At 39.0% G+C, this 25626-nt stretch overlaps 12 protein-coding genes across 13 annotated transcripts; 6 read left to right on the top strand and 6 right to left on the bottom strand.

Annotated features, from left to right (window-relative positions):
- Positions 1–794: 794 nt before the first annotated feature.
- LOC117766474 (hemoglobin subunit beta-A-like) lies at positions 795–17214 on the bottom strand. The gene is made up of 4 exons (XM_034593532.1): positions 17202–17214; positions 1564–1683; positions 1105–1327; positions 795–1011 (listed from the first exon to the last, which is right to left on the bottom strand). The coding sequence occupies exons 2-4, from the start codon at positions 1653–1655 to the stop codon at positions 880–882; spliced, it is 447 nt and encodes a 148-aa protein (XP_034449423.1). The 5' UTR covers positions 1656–1683; positions 17202–17214; the 3' UTR covers positions 795–879.
- LOC117766480 (hemoglobin subunit alpha-like) lies at positions 3059–3960 on the top strand. 2 transcript variants are annotated; one of them, XM_034593540.1, is made up of 3 exons: positions 3059–3221; positions 3312–3552; positions 3630–3686. In XM_034593540.1, exons 1-3 carry the CDS (start codon positions 3127–3129, stop codon positions 3669–3671), a joined length of 378 nt encoding a protein of 125 aa, XP_034449431.1. In that variant the 5' UTR covers positions 3059–3126; the 3' UTR covers positions 3672–3686. The 2 variants fall into 2 exon arrangements, with proteins under 2 accessions (XP_034449431.1, XP_034449430.1); XM_034593539.1 differs by lacking the exon at positions 3630–3686 and adding an exon at positions 3697–3960 and having other exon boundaries at positions 3060–3221; positions 3312–3522.
- Positions 5325–6173, bottom strand: LOC117766485 (hemoglobin embryonic subunit alpha-like). Its single transcript, XM_034593546.1, has 3 exons — positions 6043–6173; positions 5743–5950; positions 5325–5537 (listed from the first exon to the last, which is right to left on the bottom strand). Exons 1-3 carry the CDS (start codon positions 6138–6140, stop codon positions 5409–5411), a joined length of 435 nt encoding a protein of 144 aa, XP_034449437.1. The 5' UTR covers positions 6141–6173; the 3' UTR covers positions 5325–5408.
- On the top strand, positions 7361–8334 carry LOC117766479 (hemoglobin subunit beta-like). The gene is made up of 3 exons (XM_034593538.1): positions 7361–7590; positions 7717–7939; positions 8030–8334. Exons 1-3 carry the CDS (start codon positions 7499–7501, stop codon positions 8156–8158), a joined length of 444 nt encoding a protein of 147 aa, XP_034449429.1. The 5' UTR covers positions 7361–7498; the 3' UTR covers positions 8159–8334.
- On the bottom strand, positions 9286–10100 carry LOC117766482 (hemoglobin embryonic subunit alpha-like). The gene is made up of 3 exons (XM_034593542.1): positions 9999–10100; positions 9699–9906; positions 9286–9493 (listed from the first exon to the last, which is right to left on the bottom strand). The coding sequence occupies exons 1-3, from the start codon at positions 10094–10096 to the stop codon at positions 9365–9367; spliced, it is 435 nt and encodes a 144-aa protein (XP_034449433.1). The 5' UTR covers positions 10097–10100; the 3' UTR covers positions 9286–9364.
- Positions 11316–12106, top strand: LOC117766478 (hemoglobin subunit beta-like). The gene is made up of 3 exons (XM_034593536.1): positions 11316–11464; positions 11591–11813; positions 11904–12106. The coding sequence occupies exons 1-3, from the start codon at positions 11373–11375 to the stop codon at positions 12030–12032; spliced, it is 444 nt and encodes a 147-aa protein (XP_034449427.1). The 5' UTR covers positions 11316–11372; the 3' UTR covers positions 12033–12106.
- LOC117766483 (hemoglobin embryonic subunit alpha-like) lies at positions 13171–14044 on the bottom strand. The gene is made up of 3 exons (XM_034593543.1): positions 13889–14044; positions 13589–13796; positions 13171–13383 (listed from the first exon to the last, which is right to left on the bottom strand). Exons 1-3 carry the CDS (start codon positions 13984–13986, stop codon positions 13255–13257), a joined length of 435 nt encoding a protein of 144 aa, XP_034449434.1. The 5' UTR covers positions 13987–14044; the 3' UTR covers positions 13171–13254.
- LOC117766489 (hemoglobin subunit beta-like) lies at positions 16190–16944 on the top strand. The gene is made up of 3 exons (XM_034593550.1): positions 16190–16285; positions 16411–16633; positions 16724–16944. The coding sequence occupies exons 1-3, from the start codon at positions 16194–16196 to the stop codon at positions 16850–16852; spliced, it is 444 nt and encodes a 147-aa protein (XP_034449441.1). The 5' UTR covers positions 16190–16193; the 3' UTR covers positions 16853–16944.
- Positions 17215–17941: 727 nt separating the features above from the next.
- LOC117766481 (hemoglobin embryonic subunit alpha-like) lies at positions 17942–18785 on the bottom strand. Its single transcript, XM_034593541.1, has 3 exons — positions 18655–18785; positions 18355–18562; positions 17942–18149 (listed from the first exon to the last, which is right to left on the bottom strand). The coding sequence occupies exons 1-3, from the start codon at positions 18750–18752 to the stop codon at positions 18021–18023; spliced, it is 435 nt and encodes a 144-aa protein (XP_034449432.1). The 5' UTR covers positions 18753–18785; the 3' UTR covers positions 17942–18020.
- Positions 18786–20056: 1271 nt separating this feature from the next.
- On the top strand, positions 20057–20806 carry LOC117766488 (hemoglobin subunit beta). Its single transcript, XM_034593549.1, has 3 exons — positions 20057–20152; positions 20284–20506; positions 20597–20806. Exons 1-3 carry the CDS (start codon positions 20061–20063, stop codon positions 20723–20725), a joined length of 444 nt encoding a protein of 147 aa, XP_034449440.1. The 5' UTR covers positions 20057–20060; the 3' UTR covers positions 20726–20806.
- Positions 20807–22019: 1213 nt separating this feature from the next.
- Positions 22020–22888, bottom strand: LOC117766486 (hemoglobin embryonic subunit alpha-like). The gene is made up of 3 exons (XM_034593547.1): positions 22733–22888; positions 22433–22640; positions 22020–22227 (listed from the first exon to the last, which is right to left on the bottom strand). Exons 1-3 carry the CDS (start codon positions 22828–22830, stop codon positions 22099–22101), a joined length of 435 nt encoding a protein of 144 aa, XP_034449438.1. The 5' UTR covers positions 22831–22888; the 3' UTR covers positions 22020–22098.
- Positions 22889–24185: 1297 nt separating this feature from the next.
- LOC117766477 (hemoglobin subunit beta) lies at positions 24186–24930 on the top strand. The gene is made up of 3 exons (XM_034593535.1): positions 24186–24285; positions 24417–24639; positions 24730–24930. The coding sequence occupies exons 1-3, from the start codon at positions 24194–24196 to the stop codon at positions 24856–24858; spliced, it is 444 nt and encodes a 147-aa protein (XP_034449426.1). The 5' UTR covers positions 24186–24193; the 3' UTR covers positions 24859–24930.
- The last annotated feature ends 696 nt before the right edge of the window (positions 24931–25626 follow it).

Here is a 25626-nt window from a genome sequence, read left to right as displayed (position 1 = left end):
CTGTTTTGTTGTAGGTTTAAGTTGTTTCTGTCAGTTGGCCTGTGAGCAGGACACATAGATACAGAGATACATTTGTCCCAGCTGCCATTGGCTTTTAAAACAAATGTATTTCAATTCATTGAGACCCTGAAATTGAATATTAATTGTTTTAAAATGTTTTATAATGTATTTATTGTCCATGTCTTATGTTCAGCTTGAGGTTTGTGTCGATACTGCTGTCTGTACTTTGCCCAAAAGGGTAAAATACAGATATCCTTGATCCTTGAGGGTAGCTCTGGATGATAAATACACCTAATAAGGCTTTACCTTCTCAATTTTGGTTAAACATCTTCAAACCATTTCTATTAACAATGTTTAAATGATATTTCTTGACTTGACTAACGCATGGTAATTTGTTTGTGTGCTGGAGGCCTGCTTTACTAAATATGTTTGTAAACTCAAGAATAGTTATTTGATCAATTCTAGTAGTAACATTTGTTTGGTAAGTCTGGTAAACCTTCATTCCAACATACATGCATCATGGAACTGGTGTGACGCGAAGAACATATTACATCTAATCTGTTGTTAATCTGTGGATACAAATGTGCACTCACAGATGTTTATTTTATCGAGTTTGTATTGACAGTTACACTCTGTAACTGCCTGACTAGTAAATATCCATAAACATTTACAATGAATATGAGCTGTTGTATAAACCGTTCACTAAACTGAGTACAGGCAATTCATTTCAATTTCTATTAGAAAAATAAAAACATAGTTTTGGACTTTTACAAATGATCACAGACACAAAAGACTGCATTTTAATTGAGTTTTATTGTTATTGTCAGCACTTGTAGGGCTGCTGCACATTATTTGAATGTGACCTGCGTCCCCTGAGCCTCAGTGGTACTGTCTGCCCAGGGCGGACACCACCACAGCCAGGAACTTCTGCCAGGCCTCCTGGACTTCAGCGGTGAAGACGGAGGGGCCGAACTTGGCAGCCACACACACACTGATGCACTCAGCAAGAAGCTGTGAGGGAGACAGACAGACAGGGATGCATTAATAGAACTGATCAAAGAACAGTTAGAGTGAGTGCCGGCAGAGTCAGAGATGGTCACCTACCCTGAAGTTATCAGGATCCACGTGAAGCTTCTCAGAGTGCATCGTGCTCAGTACGGAGTAGACCTTCTTGATGTCGTCCAGGTTCTTCACAGCTCTTTCCAGCCCACCCATCACTATCTTGCCATGCTTGGCGACTTTCTCGTTTCCCAGGATGGCGGCGTTTGTGGACAGGTCGCCAAAGGTTGAGAAGTGTCTCTGTGTCCACGGATACACAATCAAAAGCCTGAAATGATCACAACACAGAAATGGAAGAAAGACACAATGGTCAGTGACAAACTTAATAACAAGGTGAGGATATAAAGCCCCATGAAAATGCTATTGTGGGAATAAGAATAAGAACAAGAACAAGAATAAGAAAATAAATAAGAATAAACTTTATCTGAAAAGTAATTTTCTTAACAAAGGTACAGAGAGCTGATCACACAGAAACACTTTGATGTATGTGAATAGACAGGTCACCTGGTCAGAGCCTTGGGTCCAATATCCCCCACATCGATTTTCGCCCACAGGGCAATGATGGCGCTGCGCTCACAATCTGTCCACTCTACCATGTTGACGGTGTGAAAATCTCCTTTAGACCTCGAGCATTTTATACCTGAATTTAAATGTGTGGTACGTTTTATTCGTTACTGGTAGCTCCACCTCTCCGCCCAGCAGACATTTGATTAGACCAGATGCATCCAACGATTAATGACGTGCACCAATGTGCGTCGCCAAATGGGCAACGATAGGTGCCAACCGAGGAGAGTGACGTTACTTGGAACAGAATGGGTTTTTTTTTTTAAAGATAGTGTACACAAGATATGAGAAAACTGTTTGCATGTAACGGCTGTTTTTTAATTGAGATTTCAACTGCACATCTTGAATTCAGTAATTAGTTTGTAATCCAGCACAACAGTTCTGCAATAAATTCCACTTTCATGAATGGTGTAGCATAATAATATTTAATTGTTGTTGCAGCGGTTTGAAAAAGTGTTCCTTCAGCTGCAGGATTATCTTGGAGTAGTTTTGGAGTTTGTGCTGCATTGAACACGCAGAGAGGTGCTTCAGTTTCGTTTTAAACCCTCCTTCATAGTTACATTTACTAGAAACCCCTGTTGTGTGCACAAGAAACTGAGTAGAACGCATATTGAACTTGAATCATAATATAAACATTGTTATGATACGATATGATTTTATATTATAACTAATCCAAGAAAAATAATAATTTACATAAAACATTTTTAATAACATTAATTACAAAGTGCGGAACAGATACGTACATACACACATACACATAAATCTGAAGAACAATATATTCTGATACATAAACTGAACAGAATGCATATTCAGGTTTGACTCTGTAAATGATCACATATATTTTTGATACATTTATACATTTGATAATAATAATAACAATCATCATATTGTAAAAATTAGATAATATCCTTAATATTATATTATCTATTATTATTATCGATATAATGATGTGTAATAATAATGTATGTCTAATCTCGCTGAAGAGAAAGAAACATACATACACACACTCACACATATATATATAGACGTATATCTATGTATGTCTATATATATATATAATATTGTGGGTGTGTGTGTAACTGTATCAAGAAAAAATATAATATAATTTGTAGAGTCAAACTTGAATATCAATATATTATAGATTATGACGTTTCCCCTCAATATTACCAATTAATTATGACTTAAAAGTGACTTTTCTTTTGTAAATTATTTTGCCCATTTCTCATATATCTTATCCTTTTCAACTGTCCTTTTCAATAAAGTCCAAACCTCCATCATTTACTTGGCAGCTTTTGGTTAATAGGGAGTGGTAACTTTAACTTTTTTATCAAATACAAACTGGCAATGAAAACATCTCGCAGTTCCTTTATCGGAGGTGTGGTTTGGATTCGATCCGCGGGCGTGGCGCTGTTTGGTTTGATATAAAGACTCTCTGACAAAACCCTCCTCCACATCTTCTTTTGATCCATATTCTCTCTGAATCTCTGAAAAACAAAGGCAGCCATGAGTCTCTCAGCGAAAGACAAGAACCTGGTGAGAAACCTGTGGTCCAAAGCTGAGTCGAAGGTCAATGAGATCGGTGCCGAGGCTCTGGGCAGGTATGAGATCCACGTGTAATTAAATCCAACCTTACTATTGTACCATTGCCACAACTCATTTTGAATTGTGTGTGTGTTTGTATTCTTTAGGATGCTGGTTTCCTACCCGCAAACCAAGACCTACTTCTCAGAGTGGGGGACTGATCTGAATGCTCATACCCCTAAGGTGAGGCATCACGGAGGAGTCATCATGGGAGCCGTGGGCATGGCCGTGAAACACATCGATAATCTCACCGGCGCCCTGAGCTCCCTCAGTGAGCTGCATGCCTTCACACTCCGTGTGGATCCCTCCAACTTCAAGGTGAGTGCGCATCAGAAAGACGTCTCTGTCAAAATCTGTAAACATTACATACAAATGACAACTTAACATGTGAAATTCGAGCATACATGTGCTGGTCTTGTCCAACGGGGTGTTTCCCATTTAGGTTTTTAATTGCTGACTTCATCTAACCATGTGTTTCTTGCACACCTGTAGATCCTGGCCCACAACATCATCCTGGTTATGGCCATGTACTTCCCCCATGACTTCACCGCAGAGGTCCATGTCTCCTTTGACAAGTTCCTGAACTGCCTGGCCTGGGCTCTGTCCGAGAAGTACCGCTAAAACTGGAGCCAGACAGGAGCACCCACTGACCTCACATGTGACGCATCGTCGTCCCTCCTGTGGGACTACAATGCGACAGTTTCGACAGTAGTGTAGTGGGCTCGTTCAATAAAAAGAAAAACATTTTAAAAAAAGTGCAGTTTCCTTGTGATCATTTCCAGTGAACATATTGTTTCAAAAGCTGTGGTGGGCACCTTTTCACACATCAGTGGACTTAGTGTTGAGAGTTTTTCCAAGTTTTAAAGAACTCGTCACAATAGGAATTTCAACCAAGCCTTGGTATAATAAAAATAATAATACTAACAACAATTATTGTTATGATTTCATTATTATTATTAACTGTATAATGTATATTATACCGGAAATTCAGAATAGGTTCAACAGCCGGTTTGCTTTAGTAAATGAACAAACTGTGAACACCTGGAGACTTTGGCTTGGTTGTCCTCCGTGTAGTGACTGACTGTGATCGATCTGTCATCTTTATGAATCGGTATGGGATCATTCAAATGAAGATCAATTTTAATCAGAGCATACGTTTTTTTAAACCCAGCCCTATATCCAACCAGCAATTCAGAAATCAGGGAAATTCTTCAAATGGGACAGATTAAAGTTGACCAATTGGGTGAACAGAATGTAATTTGCCCGCTAGATCCGGGCCTGTGATCAACGTAAACCTTTCAGGTTGTGTTTTTTTTTTCCTGATTGTTAGTTGCTATAACAACACTATGAAACTATTGTCACGAATGTATGGAGGTAATATGACGTGAGAGTATTCAATTTGATGATAAGGACAGAGCAGTGTAACACTTATAAACTCTTAAATATAAATATGTATTCTATTTGGAACTGTGGATATTGATCACCCTTATCAATATATTGATCAATATATGTGTGTATTTATAAATGATTCACATCCATAATGCAGATAGTCTAAAAACAATTGAATTCTACTGAAAATTATCAATTTGAAATCGAAAAATGGGATGAAAAGACATAGGAATTCAATCAATCTTAAATAAAAGACACAGCCTTCAAAGAACGGGATCATCTGTGAGACTGGGGTAAGTGGCTGTATTTTTAGACTCAAGCGCCCTCTGCTGGTGCTAATTAACAGTGTGTTTCAGAGGATGAATGGCAAATATGAATGGCTTTAAGGAAATAAAATCTATTCCATTTATCATAATTCAACTCCACAAATAGTTCCAATCTTCACACAATTGTGCTGATCACCACCAAAGCAACCTGTTATCAGTAACAGGCTGAGAGCTGAGCAGATCGTAAATGTTCTAGAAACCTCACTTTGTCCCAACCAGCAGCCTCATCCAATCACTGGCTCTGGGAGCAGCGAGGCTTTATAAGCTGCATGTGATGCTGGTGAGATCAGGATTAACTGAAAACCTAGAGCCGACAGTGTGGTATTAGAGACAGTTCTGACATTTGATTTGAAGACTTCACAAATAAACCACACTGACACAAATGATCACAAAAGAAGCAGAAAACAGACTTTTTCGTTTCATCCTTCTTTTATTATTCATTATGCAGAGAGAGCTGATGCTGCAGACTCCGTCATCTTCTCCTGCTGTTTATCTGTATTTCTCAGCCAGGGCCAGAGCCAGAGCAGCCAGGAACTTGTCCATAGACACATGGACCTCAGGGGTGAAGTCCTCTGGGAACGTGATGGCCATGACCACAAGGATGTTGTGGGAGAGGATCTGTGAAAATAAATATCACACACATGTTACATGAATGGGGATTTTAACTCCTAACCCACTTCTTTGTGTTGTCAGGTCAGGCTCTACTACACTTCATGAGATCAGGTTATTTGAAGGAAACAGTGTTCATACAATCATCGTACAACAATAAACAGACTCCACAGTCACAGGTGGTTCATATGAATTACAGGCTTAAGTTGCGTACCTTGAAGTTGGCAGGGTCCACTCTCAGGGTGAAGGCGTGCAGCTCACTGAGGCTCAGAAGACCTGCTTTCAGGTCGTCCAGTTTGGTCACAGCATACTCAACTCCACCCATGACGGTCATTCCGTGCTTCAACACCTGGGCAGAGCCGGGGCTCAGGTCCTTCCAGTGGGAGAAGTAAGTCTTGGTCTGTGGGTACACGATCAGCATCCTGGGTTTAAAAGAAAAGAGAAGAAAGTGAGTGTAAATGAATCAGTCAAAGTTCAGGTAGGTTACATCCGTCAGTGTTTGGCTCATATTTACCTGTTCAGAGCATCAGCACCGATGTCCTGCGCCTTTGAAGCCATTTTGGCCCAGAAGGCCTTGACTGTTTCTTTGTCCTTAGCAGTGAGAGTGGTCATCTTGTCTGGAGCTTGAGAGTCGCTGAATGCTCCAAACAGCTGAGACTGTGGGGGTTTTAAGCCTGAAACAGAGCGTGGCCACACCCGGGAACACCTCCAAGATATGGATCAGAGGGGGACCCTCTTCAGGTTCCAGCCATAGTCAATATGATTAAACCCAGTATGAAAAACTTTAAAGTTTAAAACGTTTTAATTTGATATATTTTAATCTTGTTTTGTCTTATTCATTTTTTTGCTTTTTATTTTATTTCATTTTATTTTATTTCATTATATTTTACCCTATTTTACTTTATTTTCCCTCCGTGTTTTTTATCGTGCATCAGTTTTGTCAACTCTGACAAAAAGATGAAAACACATTTTAAAGGTTATTTGTTGTGTAATTCAGTATATGAGATATCAATGGTAAACACTTTATTTAGGATTATAAAATATCCTCTATAATGTCATACAAGTTGTTAAATATGCACTTATTTGAAGTTAAATTATTGTTTCTATATCACAATGAACATGATTTAAGACACAATTAAAAGTAAATATTTTAGATAGAATGGTTTGACAATATTAAAGAAAGCTGTGTAAATATTTATGATATGATTTCTCTTCTAATCTTATTTCCCATTATGGTTTAGTTTAGTTTGTTTCTTTTAAATTCATGTATATTGAAGCTGAGCAAAGAATAGGCTGCATGCTGAGCTGAGATAAACCTGAAGTCTATCAAACACCTGCTGCTTGTTCCACAGTCTGTTCTCTCTGTTTACTCCAGCTGATCATTCAACATCATTTATTGATCTTATGTGATCAATAATCACTGAAATGTACAAACCACTGTCCGAGGTGCTGATCCTCTGACGACCTGAGATGTGGGAGCTGTCCATGGTGCTCGCAGTCTCTCACACTGATGAGCTGGATTCAGGCTCACTGATAATTTATCTGTAATTGTGCTTAAATCAAACTGTGACTATGTCACTGTGTCATCATTTGAGATTTGATATAGACACAAAGAGAAAATAAGCCTCAGAAGAGACTGGATTCATTTTTTACTCCATGAATCCCTTTAAGACCAATTTTGGATCAGTGACCATCTGTATATTAATCATTGTAGTTCTTTTGTGTTACTTTGAATTGCTGACTGTTTCTGTGGGTTCGCGGGGTGTTACACACAACTTGAACTTTTTCCTTGGAGACAATCTAAGTGGTGCAGATAGACTCTTATCTTTTCACTGTTTCAAACCCACAACACTTTGTCCCGCCCAGCAGCCTCATCCAATCACTGGCTCTGGGCCAGGAGCAGCGTTGCTTTATAAGCTGCATGTGGTGCTGGTGAGAACAGGATTTACTGAAAACCTAGAGCCGACACAATGGTTGAATGGACAGACTTTGAGCGCGCCACCATCCAGGACATCTTCTCCAAGATTAACTATGAAGACGTGGGCCCTGCTGCTCTTTCCAGGTGACACATATTTTGAGGATAATTATTAGAAATGTGATTGTGTGCTTTAATGTTCATCTCTGTGGAACATTTTTCATGTGTCAATCTGAGCCTGTAACAATATGTTTCGCTGACATGTTTCCTCAGGTGTCTGGTTGTCTACCCCTGGACTCAGAGGTATTTCGGCAACTTTGGAAACCTCTACAACGCCGCAGCCATCACCTCAAACCCATTGGTTGCAAAACATGGGACAACTATCCTGCACGGTCTGGACCGGGCTATGAATAACATGGACAACATCAAGGAAATCTATGCCGAGCTGAGCGTGCTGCACTCTGAGAAACTGCACGTGGATCCTGACAACTTCAAGGTAGAAGACTGTGGAGCTGTTGTTGTCTACATGTGATGAGTGTGTTTGACAGAGAAGCCTCCTCACCCTTCATGTTGTGTTGTGTTGCAGCTGCTGGCCGACTGCCTGACCATCGTGCTTGCTGCTCGGATGGGTACAGACTTCAGTGGTGAAGTGCAGGCAGCTTTCCAGAAGTTCATGGCCGTGGTGGTGTCCTCCCTGGGAAGACAGTACCACTAGAGAGCTGCAGCACAAGAGAAGAACATCACATTTGTTCGGAGCCTCTTTGTTTTGGTCTCAAAAGCAAATAAAATAAATGACAAATTAAACATGTTGTCTACCTGTGATTCTACTCAGGATAAGTGTGAGCATGAAGTGTAAAGTATTTGAGATAAATACTTTTTTAGACAGGAACAACAGGGCTGATGAAAAGTGGTGACAGAGGATTTTAGTTTACTGCTGCTACAGTCTGTCTATAGATGAATAACTCCACAGAAGTACTCACCAAAAATGAACAAACTTCTACTTTACTTTACTTCTTGTTTACACTGGTACATAACCTGTTGCAACAGGAGACTAATATTCAAACTCAAGTCAGACACTGAAAATAGAAAGTACCTTCTACCTGCCATTTACAAGTTGTCTTATATATAACAATAACAACATAATGACAAATAAGAAAATATCAATAATAATAATAGCACAAAAATGTAAACATTTACACATTATGCACACGTACATAAAATACTTACCTATGCACGTACATACATATGTATGTATGTATGTATGTATATATACATATACAAAATTCACCAGAACTGTTTTTAAAGATGTATCCACATAAAAGACAGCAACAGTTTTAGATTTTTTCATTCTCTTCAGTTCTTTAAAAAAAATATTCCAACTATTCCATGTCCTCTTGCTACGTGCTGTGTTTCAAGTTATGTGATGAAGATTTTATTTATACTTTTTAAAATTATTACGTGTTCAAGAGACGTCTTCAAATGTTTTTTCAGACTGATCAACAACATTCAGTTCACAATAATGTCAAACTGGGAAAAGTGGATACTCTACATTAGAGACATTTTAACCAAAGAGTCAGAGGTTTTTGCAAAATAAAAAAAGAAATTATGTTAGGAAGCTTGGATTTACAATCATAATAGTTGCCAGTAAAATTTCGGCCCATCACCTAATCAATTAACCACAGAGCAGCTGTAGTTCTAATCTAAATGTGTTTTCTATTCTTTGTTTATTCTTGTTGACTTTTTTTGTCTTTGTGGTATTAGGACAGTTCTGACATTTGATTTGAAGACTTCACAAATAAACCTCACTGACACAAATGATCACAAAAGAAGAAGAAAACAGTGTTTTTCGTTTCATCATTCATTTATTATTCATTATGCAGAGAGAGCTGATGCTGCAGACTCCGTCATCTTCTCCTGCTGTTTATCTGTATTTCTCAGCCAGGGCCAGAGCCAGAGCAGCCAGGAACTTGTCCATAGACACATGGACCTCAGGGGTGAAGTCCTCTGGGAACGTGATGGCCATGACCACAAGGATGTTGTGGGAGAGGATCTGTGAAAATAAATATCACACACATGTTACATGAATGGGGATTTTAACTCCTAACCCACTTCTTTGTGTTGTCAGGTCAGGCTCTACTACACTTCATGAGATCAGGTTATTTGAAGGAAACAGTGTTCATACAATCATCGTACAACAATAAACAGACTCCACAGTCACAGGTGGTTCATATGAATTACAGGCTTAAGTTGTGTACCTTGAAGTTGGCAGGGTCCACTCTCAGGGTGAAGGCGTGCAGCTCACTGAGGCTCAGAAGACCTGCTTTCAGGTCGTCCAGTTTGGTCACAGCATACTCAACTCCACCCATGACGGTCATTCCGTGCTTCAACACCTGGGCAGAGCCGGGGCTCAGGTCCTTCCAGTGGGAGAAGTAAGTCTTGGTCTGCGGGTACACGATCAGCATCCTGGGTTTAAAAGAAAAGAGAAGAAAGGGAGTGTAAATGAATCAGTCAAAGTTCAGGTAGGTTACATCCGTCAGTGTTTGGCTCATATTTACCTGTTCAGAGCATCAGCACCGACGTCCTGCGCCTTTGAAGCCATTTTGGCCCAGAAGGCCTTGACTGTTTCCTTGTCCTTAGCAGTGAGAGTGGTCATCTTGTCTGGAGCTTGAGAGTCGCTGAATGCTCCAAACAGCTGAGACTGTGGGGGTTTTAAGCCTGAAACAGAGCGTGGTCACACCCGGGAACACCTCCAAGATATGGATCAGAGGGGGACCCTCTTCAGGTTCCAGCCCCCAAGAGATAAACAGAAATCTTGACACGGGGGGCTCTGCAGCCCCCATCGCTTCTCCCCAAAGAGATACGATCTTCTACAGTAACAATATTCTGCTTTAGAAAGACAGCTACTAACAGAGTGAAGGAGGCCAGGTATCACGGAGGAGATGATCTGTGTCTATTTTACATTTTCTATAACATCAACACTGGATGAGGTGTCTATTGTTTAATGTACAGTTTACATGTAGACCTACAGACAGGCTGTGAGCAGTCACCCTGTTTATATTATCATTGGCACAGCTCAATGAATCATATATATGTACTTACCCTAGTTTATTAAAGTAAAATATATTAAAATATATTTCATAAATAAAAGCATTAAGACAAATACATTTTTCATTTTCTTTCATAAAGAAACTTTTCAATTCATAGTTACAAAATGCTGTACTAGTGAAAAAAAAATGTATTGATTAAAATAAATTATTAAATTAGTCAATATGATTATAGCCGGTGTAAAAACTTGTTTTAAGTTATAATCTAATGTGTTTTAATCTTGTTTTGTTTTATTCACTCATTAGCCTTTTATTACATTTCTTTAATTTACTATATTTTACTTTATTTTCCCTCTGTGTTTTTATCGTGCATCAGTTTTGTCAACTCTGACAAAAAGATGAAAACACATTTCCAATTTAATTTGTTGTGTAATTCAGTACACTGATGATAATTTATCTTTAATTGTGCTTAAATCAAACTGTGATTATGTCACTATGTCATCATTAGAGATTTGACACAGACACAAAGAGAAAATAAGCCTCAGAAGAGACTGGATTCATTTTTTACTCCATGAATCCCTTTAAGACCAATTTTGGATCAGTGACCATCTGTATATTAATCATTGTGGCTCTTTTGTGTAACTTTGAATTGCTGACTGTTTCTGTGGGGCCGCGGGGTGTTACACACAACTTGAACTTTTTCCTTGGAGACAATCTAAGTGGTGCAGATAGACTCTTATCTTTTCACTTTTTCAAACCCACAACACTTTGTCCAGCCCAGCAGCCTCATCCAATCACTGGCTCTGGGCCAGGAGCAGCGTTGCTTTACAAGCTGCATGTGGTGACGGTGAGAACAGGATTTACTGAAAACCTAGAGCCGACACAATGGTTGAATGGACAGACTTTGAGCGCGCCACCATCAAGGACATCTTCTCCAAGATTAACTATGAAGACGTGGGCCCTGCTGCTCTTTCCAGGTGACACATATATTTGAGGATAATTATTAGAAATGTGATTGTGTGCTTTAATGTTCATCTCTCTGAACATTTTTCATGTGTCAATCTGAGCCTGTAACAATATGTTTTGCTGACATGTTTCCTCAGGTGTCTGGTTGTCTACCCCTGGACTCAGAGGTATTTCGGCAACTTTGGAAACCTCTATAACGCCGCAGCCATCACCTCAAACCCATTGGTCGCAAAACATGGGACAACTATCCTGCACGGTCTGGACCAGGCTATGAATAACATGGACAACATCAAGGAAATCTACGCCGAGCTGAGCGTGCTGCACTCTGAGAAACTGCACGTGGATCCTGACAACTTCAAGGTAGAAGACTGTGGAGCTGTTGTTGTCTACATGTGATGAGTGTGTTTGACAGAGAAGCCTCCTCACCCTTCATGTTGTGTTGTGTTGCAGCTGCTGGCCGACTGCCTGACCATCGTGCTCGCTGCTCGGATGGGTACAGACTTCAGTGGTGAAGTGCAGGCAGCTTTCCAGAAGTTCATGGCCGTGGTGGTGTCCTCCCTGGGAAGACAGTACCACTAGAGAGCTGCAGCACAAGAGAAGAACATCACATTTGTTCAGAGCCTCTTTGTTTTGGTCTCAAAAGCAAATAAAAATAAATGTCAAATTAAACTTGATGTCTACCTGTGATTCTACTCAGGACAAGTGTGAGCATGAAGAAGAAAGTATTTGAGATAAATACTTTTTTAGTCAGGAACAACAGGGCTGATGAAAAGTGGTGACAGATGATTGTAGTTTACTGCTGCTACAGTCTGTCTATAGATGAATAACTCCACAGAAGTACTGACCAAAAATGAACAAACTTCTACTTTACTTTACTTCTTGTTTACACTGGTACATAACCTGTTGCAACAGGAGACTAATATTCAAACTCAAGTCAGACACTGAAAAAAGAAAGTACCTTCTACCTGCCATTTACAAGTTGTCTTATATATAAATAACAACATAATGACATATAAGAATATATCAATAATAATAACACAAAAATGTAAACATTTATACATTATGCACATGTACATAAATACATACCTATGTACATACCTACATACCTACATACGTATGTATGTAGGTATGTAGGTATGTACGTATATGTACATCTACAAAATTCACCAGAACTTTGTTTTTTAAAGATGTATCCACATAAAAAGGCAGCAACAGTTTTTAGATTTTTTCAATCTCTTCAGTTCTTTAAAAAAATTATTCCAACTATTCCATGTCCTCTTGCTACGTGCTGTGTTTCAAGTTATCTGGTGAAGATTTTGTTCATACATTTTTTTATATTACGTGTTCAAGAGACGTCTTCAAATGTTTTTTCAGACTGATCAACAACATTCAGTTCACAATAATGTCAAACTGGGTAAAGTGGATACTCTACATTAGAGACATTTTAACCAAAGAGTCTGAAGTTTTTGCAAAAGAAAAAAAAAATTATGTTAAGAAAGTTAGGATTTACAATCATAATAGTTGCCAGTAAAATTTCGGCCCATCACCTAATCAATGAACCACAGAGCAGCTGTAGTTCTAATCTAAATGTGTCTATTCTTTGTTTATTCTTGTTGACTTTTTTTGTCTTTGTGGTATTAGGACAGTTCTGACATTAGATTTGAAGACTTCACAAATAAACCACACTGACACAAATGATCACAAAAGAAGCAGAAAACAGACTTTTTCGTTTCATCCTTCTTTTATTATTCATTATGCAGAGAGAGCTGATGCTGCAGACTCCGTCATCTTCTCCTGCTGTTTATCTGTATTTCTCAGCCAGGGCCAGAGCCAGAGCAGCCAGGAACTTGTCCATAGACACATGGACCTCAGGGGTGAAGTCCTCTGGGAACGTGATGGCCATGACCACAAGGATGTTGTGGGAGAGGATCTGTGAAAATAAATATCACACACATGTTACATGAATGGGGATTTTAACTCCTAACCCACTTCTTTGTGTTGTCAGGTCAGGCTCTACTACACTTCATGAGATCAGGTTATTTGAGGGAAACAGTGTTCATACAATCATCGTACAACAATAAACAGACTCCACAGTCACAGGTGGTTCATATGAATTACAGGCTTAAGTTGTGTACCTTGAAGTTGGCAGGGTCCACTCTCAGGGTGAAGGCGTGCAGCTCACTGAGGCTCAGAAGACCTGCTTTCAGGTCGTCCAGTTTGGTCACAGCATACTCAACTCCACCCATGACGGTCATTCCGTGCTTCAACACCTGGGCAGAGCCGGGGCTCAGGTCCTTCCAGTGGGAGAAGTAAGTCTTGGTCTGCGGGTACACGATCAGCATCCTGGGTTTAAAAGAAACGAGAAGAAAGTGAGTGTAAATGAATCAGTCAAAGTTCGGGCAGGTTACATCCGTCAGTGTTTGGCTCATATTTACCTGTTCAGAGCATCAGCACCGATGTCCTGCGCCTTTGAAGCCATTTTGGCCCAGAAGGCCTTGACTGTTTCCTTGTCCTTAGCAGTGAGACTGGTCATCTTGTCTGGAGCTTGAGAGTCGCTGAATGCTCCGAACAGCTGAGACTGTGGGGGTTTTAAGCCTGAAACAGAGCGTGGCCACACCCGGGAACACCTCCAAGATATGGATCAGAGGGGGACCCTCTTCAGGTTCCAGCCCCCAAGAGATAAACAGAAATCTTGACACGGGGGGCTCTGCAGCCCCCATCGCTTCTCCCCAAAGAGATACGATCTTCTACAGTAACAATAGTCTGCTTTAGAAAGACAGCTACTAACAGAGTGAAGGAGGCCAGGTATCACGGAGGAGATGATCTGTGTCTACTGTACATTTTCTATAACATCAACACTGGATGAGGTGTCTATTGTTTAATGTACAGTTTACATGTAGACCTACAGACAGGCTGTGAGCAGTCACCCTGTTTATATTATCATTGGCACAGCTCAATGAATCATATATATGTACTTACCCTAGTTTATTAAAGTAAAATATATTAAAATATATTTCATGAATAAAAGTATTAAGGCCAATATATTTTTCATTTTCTTTTATAAAGCACTTTTCCAAACACAGTTACAGAGTGCTTTACTAACCTATATTTAAAAATGATTAAAATAGTCAATATGATTATACCCAGTATGAAAAACTTTTAAGTTTAAAATGTTTTAATTTAATATATTTTAATCTTGTTTTGTCTTATTCATTTTTAGTCTTTTATTTTATTTCATTTTATTTTATTTCATTATATTTTACTTTAATTTCCCTCCGTGTTTTTATCGTTATCAGTTAGGCGCCTCTAGACCTTCAGACAGGCTGTGAGCAGTTAACCTGTATACTTTATCCCTGGCACAGCTGAATGATTCATATATATGTACTTACCCTAGTTTATGAAAGTAAAATATATTAAAATATATTAAAATATATTTTATAAATAAAAGTATTAAGACAAATATATTTTTCATTTTTCTTTTATAAATAACCTTTTCAATACACAGTTACAAAATGCTTTACTAGTGAAAAAACTTATTAAGTTATGTCAATATGATTAAAGCCAGTATCAAAAACATTTTTAAAGTTATAATTTAATTTGTTTTAATCTTGTTTTGTTTTATTCACTCATTAGCCTTTTTTTACATTTCTTTAATTTACCCTATTTTACTTTATTTTCCCTCTGTGTTTTTATCGTGCATCAGTTTTGTCAACTCTGATAAAAAGATGAAAACACATTTCCAATGTAATTTGTTGTGTAATTCAGTATATGAGATGTCAATGATCAACACTCTATTTAGGATATTAAAGTATCCTCTATAATGTCATACAAGTTGTTAAATATGCACTTATTTGAAGTTAAATTATTGTTTCTATATCACAATGAACATGATTTAAGACACAATTAAAAGTAAACATTTTAGATAGAATGGTTTGACAATATTAAAGAAAGCTGTGTAAATATTTATGATATAATTTCTCTTCTAATCTTATTTCACAGTATGGTTTAGTTCAGTTTGTTTCTTTTAAATTCATGTATATTGAATATGAGCTAAGAATAGGCTGCATGCTGAGCTGAGATAAACCTGAAGTCTATCAAACACCTGCTGCTTGTTCCACAGTCTGTTCTCTCTGTTCACTCCAGCTGATCATTCAACATCATTTATTGATCTTATGTGATCAATAATCACTGAAATGTACAAACCACTGTCCAAGGTGCTGATCCTCTGACGACCTGAGATGTGGGAGCTGTCCATGGTGCTCGCAGTCGCTCACACTGATGAGCTGGATTCAGGCTCACTGATGATAATTTATCTATAATTGTGCTTAAATCAAACTGTGACTATGTCACTGTGTCATCATTTGAGATTTGATACAGACACAAAGAGAAAATAAGCCTCAGAAGATTCTGGATTCATTTTTACTCCATGAATCCCTTGAAGACCAATTTTGGATCAGTGACCATCTGTATATTAATCATTGTAGTTCTTTTGTGTTACTTTGAATTGCTGACTATCTCTGTGGGACCGCAGGGTGTTACACACAACTTAAACAATTTCCTTGGAGACAATCTAAGTGGTGCAGATAGACTCTTATCTTTTCACTGTTTCAAACCCACAACACTTTGTCCAGCCCAGCAGCCTCATCCAATCACTGGCTCTGGGCCGGGAGCAGCGTTGCTTTATAAGCTGCATGTGGTGCTGGTGAGAACAGGATTTACTGAAAACCTAGAGCCGACACAATGGTTGAATGGACAGACTTTGAGCGCGCCACCATCAAGGACATCTTCTCCAAGATTAACTATGAAGAAGTGGGCCCCGCTGCTCTTTCCAGGTGACACATATTTTGGGATAATTATTAGAAATGTGATTGTGTGCGTAAATATTCATTTTCTTGGAACATGTTTCATGTGTTAATCTGATTGTGTAACAATATGTTTCGCTCACATGTTTCCTCAGGTGTCTGGTTGTCTACCCCTGGACTCAGAGGTATTTTGGCAACTTTGGAAACCTCTACAACGCCGCAGCCATCATCTCAAACCCATTGGTTGCAAAACATGGGACAACTATCCTGCGCGGTCTGGACCGGGCTATGAAGAACATGGACACCATCAAGGAAATCTACGCCGAGCTGAGCGTGCTGCACTCTGAGAAACTGCACGTGGATCCTGACAACTTCAAGGTAGAAGACTGTGGAGCAGTTGCTGTCTACATGTGATGAGTGTGTTTGACAGAGAAGCCTCCTCACCCTTCATGTTGTGTTGTGTTGCAGCTGCTGGCCGACTGCCTGACCATCGTGCTCGCTGCTCGGATGGGTACAGACTTCAGTGGTGAAGTGCAGGCAGCTTTCCAGAAGTTCATGGCCGTGGTGGTGTCCTCCCTGGGAAGACAGTACCACTAGAGAGCTGCAGCACAAGAGAAGAACATCACATTTGTTCAGAGCCTCTTTGTTTTGCTCTCAAAAGCAAATAAAGTAAATGGCAAATTAAACATGTTGTCTACCTGTGATTCTACTCAGGATAAGTGTGAGCATGAAGGGTAAAGTATTTGAGATAAAAACTTTTTTAGACAGGAACAACAGGGCTGATGAAAAGTGGTGACAGATGATTGTAGTTTGCTGCTGCTACAGTCTGTGTATCGATGAGTAACTCGACAGAAGTACTGACCAAAGATTTACAAATTTCTACTTTACTTTATTTCTTTTTTACACTGTTACATAACCTGTTGCAACAGGAGACTAATATTCAAACTCAAGTCAAACACTGAAAAAAGCAAGTACCTTCTACTTGCCATTTACAAGTTGTCTTATCCATAACAATAACAACATAATGACATATATACATTATGCACACATACATCATAAATACATACCTATGTATCAACATACATACGTACCAATGTGGGTATGTATGTATGTACGTATATATACATGTACAAAATTCACCAGAACTTTGTTTTTAAAGATGTATCCACACAAAAGGCAGCAACAGTTTTAGATTTTTTCAATATCTTCAGTTCTTTAAAAAAACTATTCTAAGTATTTCATGTCCTCTTGTTTTACGTCCTGGGTTTCAAGTTATCTGCTGAGGATTTTGTCGATTAAATGTTTATCATTAAGTGTTCAAGAGATGTCATCAGACTGATCAACAACATTCAGTTTACAATAATTTCCAACTGGGAAAAGTGGACACTCAACATTAAAGAAACTTGAACCAAAGTGATGGAAGTTTTTAGAGAAAAATATATATATATTATGTTAGGAAGTTAGGATTGACAATCAAAACAGTTGCCAGTAAAATTTCGTCCCATCACCTAATCAATTAACCACAGAGCAGCTGTAGTTCTAATCTAAATGTGTTGTCTATTGTTTGTTTATTCTTGTTGACTTTTTTTGTCTTTGTGGTATTAGGACAGTTCTGACATTAGATTTGAAGACTTCACAAATAAACCACACTGACACAAATGATCACAAAAGAGGCAGAAAACAGTGTTTTTCGTTTCATCATTCATTTATTATTCATTATGCAGAGAGAGCTGATGCTGCAGACTCCGTCATCTTCTCCTGCTGTTTATCTGTATTTCTCAGCCAGGGCCAGAGCCAGAGCAGCCAGGAACTTGTCCATAGACACATGGACCTCAGGGGTGAAGTCCTCTGGGAACGTGATGGCCATGACCACAAGGATGTTGTGGGAGAGGATCTGTGAAAATAAATATCACACACATGTTACATGAATGGGGATTTTAACTCCTAACCCACTTCTTTGTGTTGTCAGGTCAGGCTCTACTACACTTCATGAGATCAGGTTATTTGAAGGAAACAGTGTTCATACAATCATCGTACAACAATAAACAGACTCCACAGTCACAGGTGCTTCATATGAATTACAGGCTTAAGTTGCGTACCTTGAAGTTGGCAGGGTCCACTCTCAGGGTGAAGGCGTGCAGCTCACTGAGGCTCAGAAGACCTGCTTTCAGGTCGTCCAGTTTGGTCACAGCATACTCAACTCCACCCATGACGGTCATTCCGTGCTTCAACACCTGGGCAGAGCCGGGGCTCAGGTCCTTCCAGTGGGAGAAGTAAGTCTTGGTCTGTGGGTACACGATCAGCATCCTGGGTTTAAAAGAAAAGAGAAGAAAGGGAGTGTAAATGAATCAGTCAAAGTTCAGGTAGGTTACATCCGTCAGTGTTTGGCTCATATTTACCTGTTCAGAGCATCAGCACCGACGTCCTGCGCCTTTGAAGCCATTTTGGCCCAGAAGGCCTTGACTGTTTCCTTGTCCTTAGCAGTGAGAGTGGTCATCTTGTCTGGAGCTTGAGAGTCGCTGAATGCTCCGATCAGCCGAGACTGTGGGGGTTTTAAGCCTGAAACAGAGCGTGGCCACACCCGGGACCACCTCCAAGATATGGAGCACAGGGCGATCCTCTTCAGATTTTATCCCCTGGCACAGCTCAATGACTCATATATGTACCTCCCGTAACTTTATGAAAGTAAAATATATTAAAACATATTTCATTAATAATAGTATGAGAACAAATACATTTTTCTTTTCTTTTAATAAAGAACTTTTTTAAAACACAGTTACAGAGTGCTTTACTAGCCTATATTACAAAATTATTAAATTAGTCTACAAGAATATAGCCAGTTTGAAAAACTTTTTTAAGGTTTTAATTTAAAATGTTTTAATCTTGTTTTAGTTTATTTCATTTCTTTATATTCTACCCTATTTTACTTTATTTCCCCTACGTGTTTTTATTGTACAGCAGTTTGGTCAACTCTGACAAAAAGATGAAAACACATTTCTGATGAAATTAGTCGTGTCATTTAGTATATAAGATGTCTATGGTCAACCTTTTATTTCTGATTACTCTATAATCCCTTACAAGTTGTTAAATATTCACTTAAGTTGAAGTTAAATGATGGTTTATATATCACAATGAACAAGTTTTAAGCCACAATTAAACCGAAACAATTTTAATGAATGGTTTTACATATTCCTGATATTTCCCTCTGTTCACTCCAGCTGATCATTCAACATCAACTACTGATCTTATGGGATCGATAATCAAATGAATGTACGAACCACTGTCCGAGGTGCTGATCCTCTGATGACCTGAGATGTGGGAGCTGTCCATGGTGCTCACACTGATGAGCTGGATTCAGACTCACTGATGATAATTTATCTGTAATTGTGCTTAAATCAAACTGTGACTATGTCACTATGTCATCATTTGAGATTTGATACAGACACAAAGAGGAAATAAGCCTCAGAAGAGTCTGGATTCATTTTTACTCCATGAATCCCTTGAAGACCCATTTGGGATCAGTGACCATCTGTATATTAATCATTGTGGCTATTTTGTGTTACTTTGAATTGCTGACTATCTCTGTGGGGCCGCGGGGTGTTACACACAACTTGAACTATTTCCTTGGAGACAATCTAAGTGGTGCAGATAGACTCTTATCTTTTCACTTTTTCAAGCCCACAACACTTTGTCCCGCCCAGCAGCCTCATCCAATCACTGGCTCTGGGCCGGGAGCAGCGTTGCTTTATAAGCTGCATGTGGTGCTGGTGAGAACAGGATTTACTGAAAACCTAGAGCCGACACAATGGTTGAATGGACAGACTTTGAGCGCGCCACCATCAAGGACATCTTCTCCAAGATTAACTATGAAGAAGTGGGCCCCGCTGCTCTTTCCAGGTGACACATATTTTTGATATTTTGGGATTATTAGAAATGTGACTGTTTGCGTAAATTTTCATTTTCTTGGAACATTTTTCATGTGTCAATCTGAGCCTGTAACAATATGTTTTGCTGACATGTTTCCTCAGGTGTCTGGTTGTCTACCCCTGGACTCAGAGGTATTTTGGCAACTTTGGAAACCTCTACAACGCCGCAGCCATCATCTCAAACCCATTGGTTGCAAAACATGGGACAACTATCCTGCACGGTCTGGACCGGGCTATGAAGAACATGGACAACATCAAGGAAACCTACGCCGAGCTGAGCGTGCTGCACTCTGAGAAACTGCACGTGGATCCTGACAACTTCAGGGTAAAAGACTGTGGAGCTGTTGTTGTCTACATGTGATGAGTGTGTTTGACAGAGAAGCCTCCTCACCCTTCATGTTGTGTTGTGTTGCAGCTGCTGGCCGACTGCCTGACCATCGTGCTCGCTGCTCGGATGGGTACAGACTTCAGTGGTGAAGTGCAGGCAGCTTTCCAGAAGTTCATGGCCGTGGTGGTGTCCTCCCTGGGAAGACAGTACCACTAGAGAGCTGCAGCACAAGAGAAGAACATCACATTTGTTCGGAGCCTCTTTGTTTTGGTTTCAAAAACAAATAAAATAAATGGCAAATTAAACATGTTGTCTACCTGTGATTCTACTCAGGATAAATGTGAGCATGAAGTGTAAAGTATTTGGGATAAATTCTTTTTTAGACAGGAACAACAGGGCTGATGGAAAGTGGTGAAAGATGATTGTAGCATTGCTGCTGCTACAGTCTGTGTATCGATGAATACTTCCACAGAACTACTGACCAAAATTAACAAATAAGTTTACAAATATAGTTTACACTTGTACATAACCTGTTGCATCAGGAGACTAATATTCAAATTCAAGCCAAATGTTTTGTCAGACCGATCACCAATATTCAGTTCACAATCATTTGAAACCGAGGAAAGTAGATACTTTTCACTTTCGAGAAACTTGAACCAAAGAGTGTTGAACGTTTTAGCAAAATAAAAAAAATGTAAAAATATTATGTCCAAGTTAGGATTGACAACAAAAATGTTGCCATTCAAATTTCTGCCCATCGCCTAATCAATTAACCACAGAGTAGCTGCAGTTCTAATCTAAATGTGTTTATCTGAGTTTACAAGTATAGTTTACACTGGTACATAACCTGTTGCCACAGGAGACTAATATTCAAACTCAAGCTAGACACTGATAAAAGCAAGTACCTTCTACTTGCCATTTATAAATTGTCTTATACATAACAAAAACAACATAATGACATATAAGAATGATAACTATAACACTAAAACATATATACATTATGCATACACGCACACATAAATACATTCTCACATATATGTATACATACATTAAAATTCACCAAAACTGTGTTTTTAAAGATGTATGTACCCAAAAGGCAGCAACAGCTTAAATTGTTTCACTCTCGTTGCTTTAAAAAACGATTTCAACTATTCCATGTTCACTTGATATGTGCTGTGTTTCAATTCATCTGCTGATGATTTGGTCACATTTGAGAAACTTGAACTAAAGAGTATTGGAAATTTTTGCATAAAAAAATAAAAAAATAAAAAAAGAATGTCCAATTTAGGATTGACAATCAAAATAGTTGGCAGTAAAATGTCAGCCCATCACCTAATCAATTAACCACAGAGCAGCTCTAGTTCTGATCTAAATGTGTTTTCTATTCTTTGTTTATTCTTGTTGACTTTTTTTGTCTTTGTGGTATTAGGACAGTTCTGACATTTGATTTGAAGACTTCACAAATAAACCACACTGACACAAATGATCACAAAAGAGGCAGAAAACAGTGTTTTTCGTTTCATCATTCATTTATTATTCATTATGCAGAGAGAGCTGATGCTGCAGACTCCGTCATCTTCTCCTGCTGTTTATCTGTATTTCTCAGCCAGGGCCAGAGCCAGAGCAGCCAGGAACTTGTCCATAGACACATGGACCTCAGGGGTGAAGTCCTCTGGGAACGTGATGGCCATGACCACAAGGATGTTGTGGGAAAGGATCTGTGAAAATAAATATCACACACATTTTACATGAATGGGGATTTTAACTCCTAACCCACTTCTTTGTGTTGTCAGGTCAGGCTCTACTACACTTCATGAGATCAGGTTATTTGAAGAAAACAGTGTTCATACAATCATCGTACAACAATAAACAGACTCCACAGTCACAGGTGCTTCATATGAATTACAGGCTTAAGTTGCGTACCTTGAAGTTGGCAGGGTCCACTCTCAGGGTGAAGGCGTGCAGCTCACTGAGGCTCAGAAGACCTGCTTTCAGGTCGTCCAGTTTGGTCACAGCATACTCAACTCCACCCATGACGGTCTTTCCGTGCTTCAACACCTGGGCAGAGCCGGGGCTCAGGTCCTTCCAGTGGGAGAAGTAAGTCTTGGTCTGCGGGTACACGATCAGCATCCTGGGTTTAAAAGAAAAGAGAAGAAAGGGAGTGTAAATGAATCAGTCAAAGTTCAGGTAGGTTACATCCGTCAGTGTTTGGCTCATATTTACCTGTTCAGAGCATCAGCACCGACGTCCTGCGCCTTTGAAGCCATTTTGGCCCAGAAGGCCTTGACTGTTTCCTTGTCCTTAGCAGTGAGAGTGGTCATCTTGTCTGGAGCTTGAGAGTCGCTGAATGCTCCGATCAGCTGAGACTGTGGGGGTTTTAAGCCTGAAACAGAGCGTGGCCACACCCGGGAACACCTCCAAGATATGGAGCACAGGGCGATCCTCTTCAGATTTTATCCCCTGGCACAGCTCAATGACTCATATATGTACTTACCCTAGTTCATGAAAGTAAAATATATTAAAACATATTTCATTAATTATAGTATTAGAACAAATACATTTTTCGTATTTTTTCATAAATAACTTTTTTAAAACACAGTTACAGACTGCTTTACTAACCTATATTAAAAAAAATATTAAATTAGTCAATAGGATTATAGCCAGTATGAAAAATGTTTTAATTGAATATGTTTTAATCTTGCTTTATTTTATTCACTCATTAGCCTTTTATTTAAGATTATTTTATTTTGTTATATTTTACCCTATTATACTTTATTTTCCCTCTGTGTTTTTATTGAACAGCAGTTTGGTCAACTCTGACAAAAATATAAAAACACATTTCTGATGAAATTAGTCGTGTAATTTAGTATATGAGTCAATGGTCAACCTTTGATTTCTGATTATGAAATATCCTCTATAATTCCTTAAAAGTTGTTAAATATTCACTTAAGTTGAAGTTAAATTATTGTTTCTATATCACAATGATCAAGTTTAAAGCCACAATTAAAAATATAATTTATTAAAGAATGGTTTTACAATATTAAAGAGACTCGTGTACATATTCCTTATATTTCCCTCTGTTCACTCCAGCTGATCATTCAACATCATTTATTGATCTTATGTGATCAATAATCAAATAAATGTACAAACCACTGTCCGAGGTGCTGATCCTCAGACGACCTGAGATGTGGGAGCTGTCCATGGTGCTCGTAGTCTCTCACACTGATGAGCTGGATTCAGGCTCACTGATAATTTATCTGTAATTGTGCAAAAATCAAACTGTGACTATGTCACTATGTCATGATTTGAGATTTGATATAGACACAAAGAGAAAATAAGCCTCAGAAGAGTCTGGATTCATTTTTACTCCATGAATCCCTTGAAGACCCATTTGGGATCAGTTACCATCTGTATATTAATCATTGTGGCTATTTTGTGTTACTTTGAATTGCTGACTGTCTCTGTGGGGCCGCGGGGTGTTACACACAACTTTAACTTTTTCCTTGGAGACAATCTAAGTGGTGCAGATAGACTCTTATCTTTTCACTTTTTCAAGCCCACAACACTTTGTCCCGCCCAGAAGCCTCATCCAATCACTGGCTCTGGGCCGGGAGCAGCGTTGCTTTATAAGCTGCATGTGGTGCTGGTGAGAACAGGATTTACTGAAAACCTAAAGCCGACACAATGGTTGAATGGACAGACTTTGAGCGCGCCACCATCAAGGACATCTTCTCCAAGATTAACTATGAAGAAGTGGGCCCCGCTGCTCTTTCCAGGTGACACATATTTTTGATATTTTGGGATTATTAGAAATGTGACTGTTTGCGTAAATTTTCATTTTCTTGGAACATTTTTCATGTGTCAATCTGAGCTGGTAACAATATGTGTCGCTGACATGTTTCCTCAGGTGTCTGGTTGTCTACCCCTGGACTCAGAGGTATTTCGGCAACTTTGGAAACCTCTACAACGCCGCAGCCATCATCTCAAACCCATTGGTTGCAAAACATGGGACAACTATCCTGCACGGTCTGGACCGGGCTATGAAGAACATGGACAACATCAAGGAAACCTACGCCGAGCTGAGCGTGCTGCACTCTGAGAAACTGCACGTGGATCCTGACAACTTCAGGGTAAAAGACTGTGGAGCTGTTGTTGTCTACATGTGATGAGTGTGTTTGACAGAGAAGCCTCCTCACCCTTCATGTTGTGTTGTGTTGCAGCTGCTGGCCGACTGCCTGACCATCGTGCTCGCTGCTCGGATGGGTACAGACTTCAGTGGTGAAGTGCAGGCAGCTTTCCAGAAGTTCATGGCCGTGGTGGTGTCCTCCCTGGGAAGACAGTACCACTAGAGAGCTGCAGCACAAGAGAAGAACATCACATTTGTTCAGAGCCTCTTTGTTTCAAAAACAAATAAAATAAATGACAAATTAAACATGTTGTCTACCTGTGATTCTACTCAGGATAAGTGTGAGCATGAAGTGTAAAGTATTTGGGATTCAAACTTCTTATAAACAGGAACAACAAAAAAAGTATTGTAGTTTACTTCTGTTACAGTCTATCTATCGATGAATAACTCCACAGAAGTATTGACCAAAATTAACAAAATTCTACTCATGTTTATCTAAGTTTACAAATATAGTTTACACTTGGTAAATAACCTGTTGCATCAAGAGACTAATATTCAAATTCAAGCCAAATGTTTGGTCAGACCGATCACCAATGTTCAGTTCACAATAATTTAAAAAGCAGATACGTTTCACACTAGAGAAACTTGAACCAAAGAGTGTTGAACGTTTTAGCAAAATAAAAAAAATGTAAAAATATTATGTCCAAGTTAGGATTGACAACAAAAATGTTGCCATTCAAATTTCTGCCCATCGCCTAATCAATTAACCACAGAGTAGCTGCAGTTCTAATCTAAATGTGTTTATCTGAGTTTACAAGTATAGTTTACACTGGTACATAACCTGTTGCCACAGGAGACTAATATTCAAACTCAAGTCAGACACTGATAAAAGCAAGTACCTTCTACTTGCCATTTATAAATTGTCTTATACATAACAAAAACAACATATTGACATATAAGAATAATAACACTAACATTAAAACATAAAAAC

The sequence above is a fragment of the Hippoglossus hippoglossus genome, chromosome 8 (assembly GCF_009819705.1).
Source record: "Hippoglossus hippoglossus isolate fHipHip1 chromosome 8, fHipHip1.pri, whole genome shotgun sequence".
In the NCBI taxonomy this organism is placed as follows: domain Eukaryota; kingdom Metazoa; phylum Chordata; class Actinopteri; order Pleuronectiformes; family Pleuronectidae; genus Hippoglossus; species Hippoglossus hippoglossus.
Note: the sequence above shows the minus strand (reverse complement) of the source record. Positions and strands in the feature narration are given on the sequence as shown.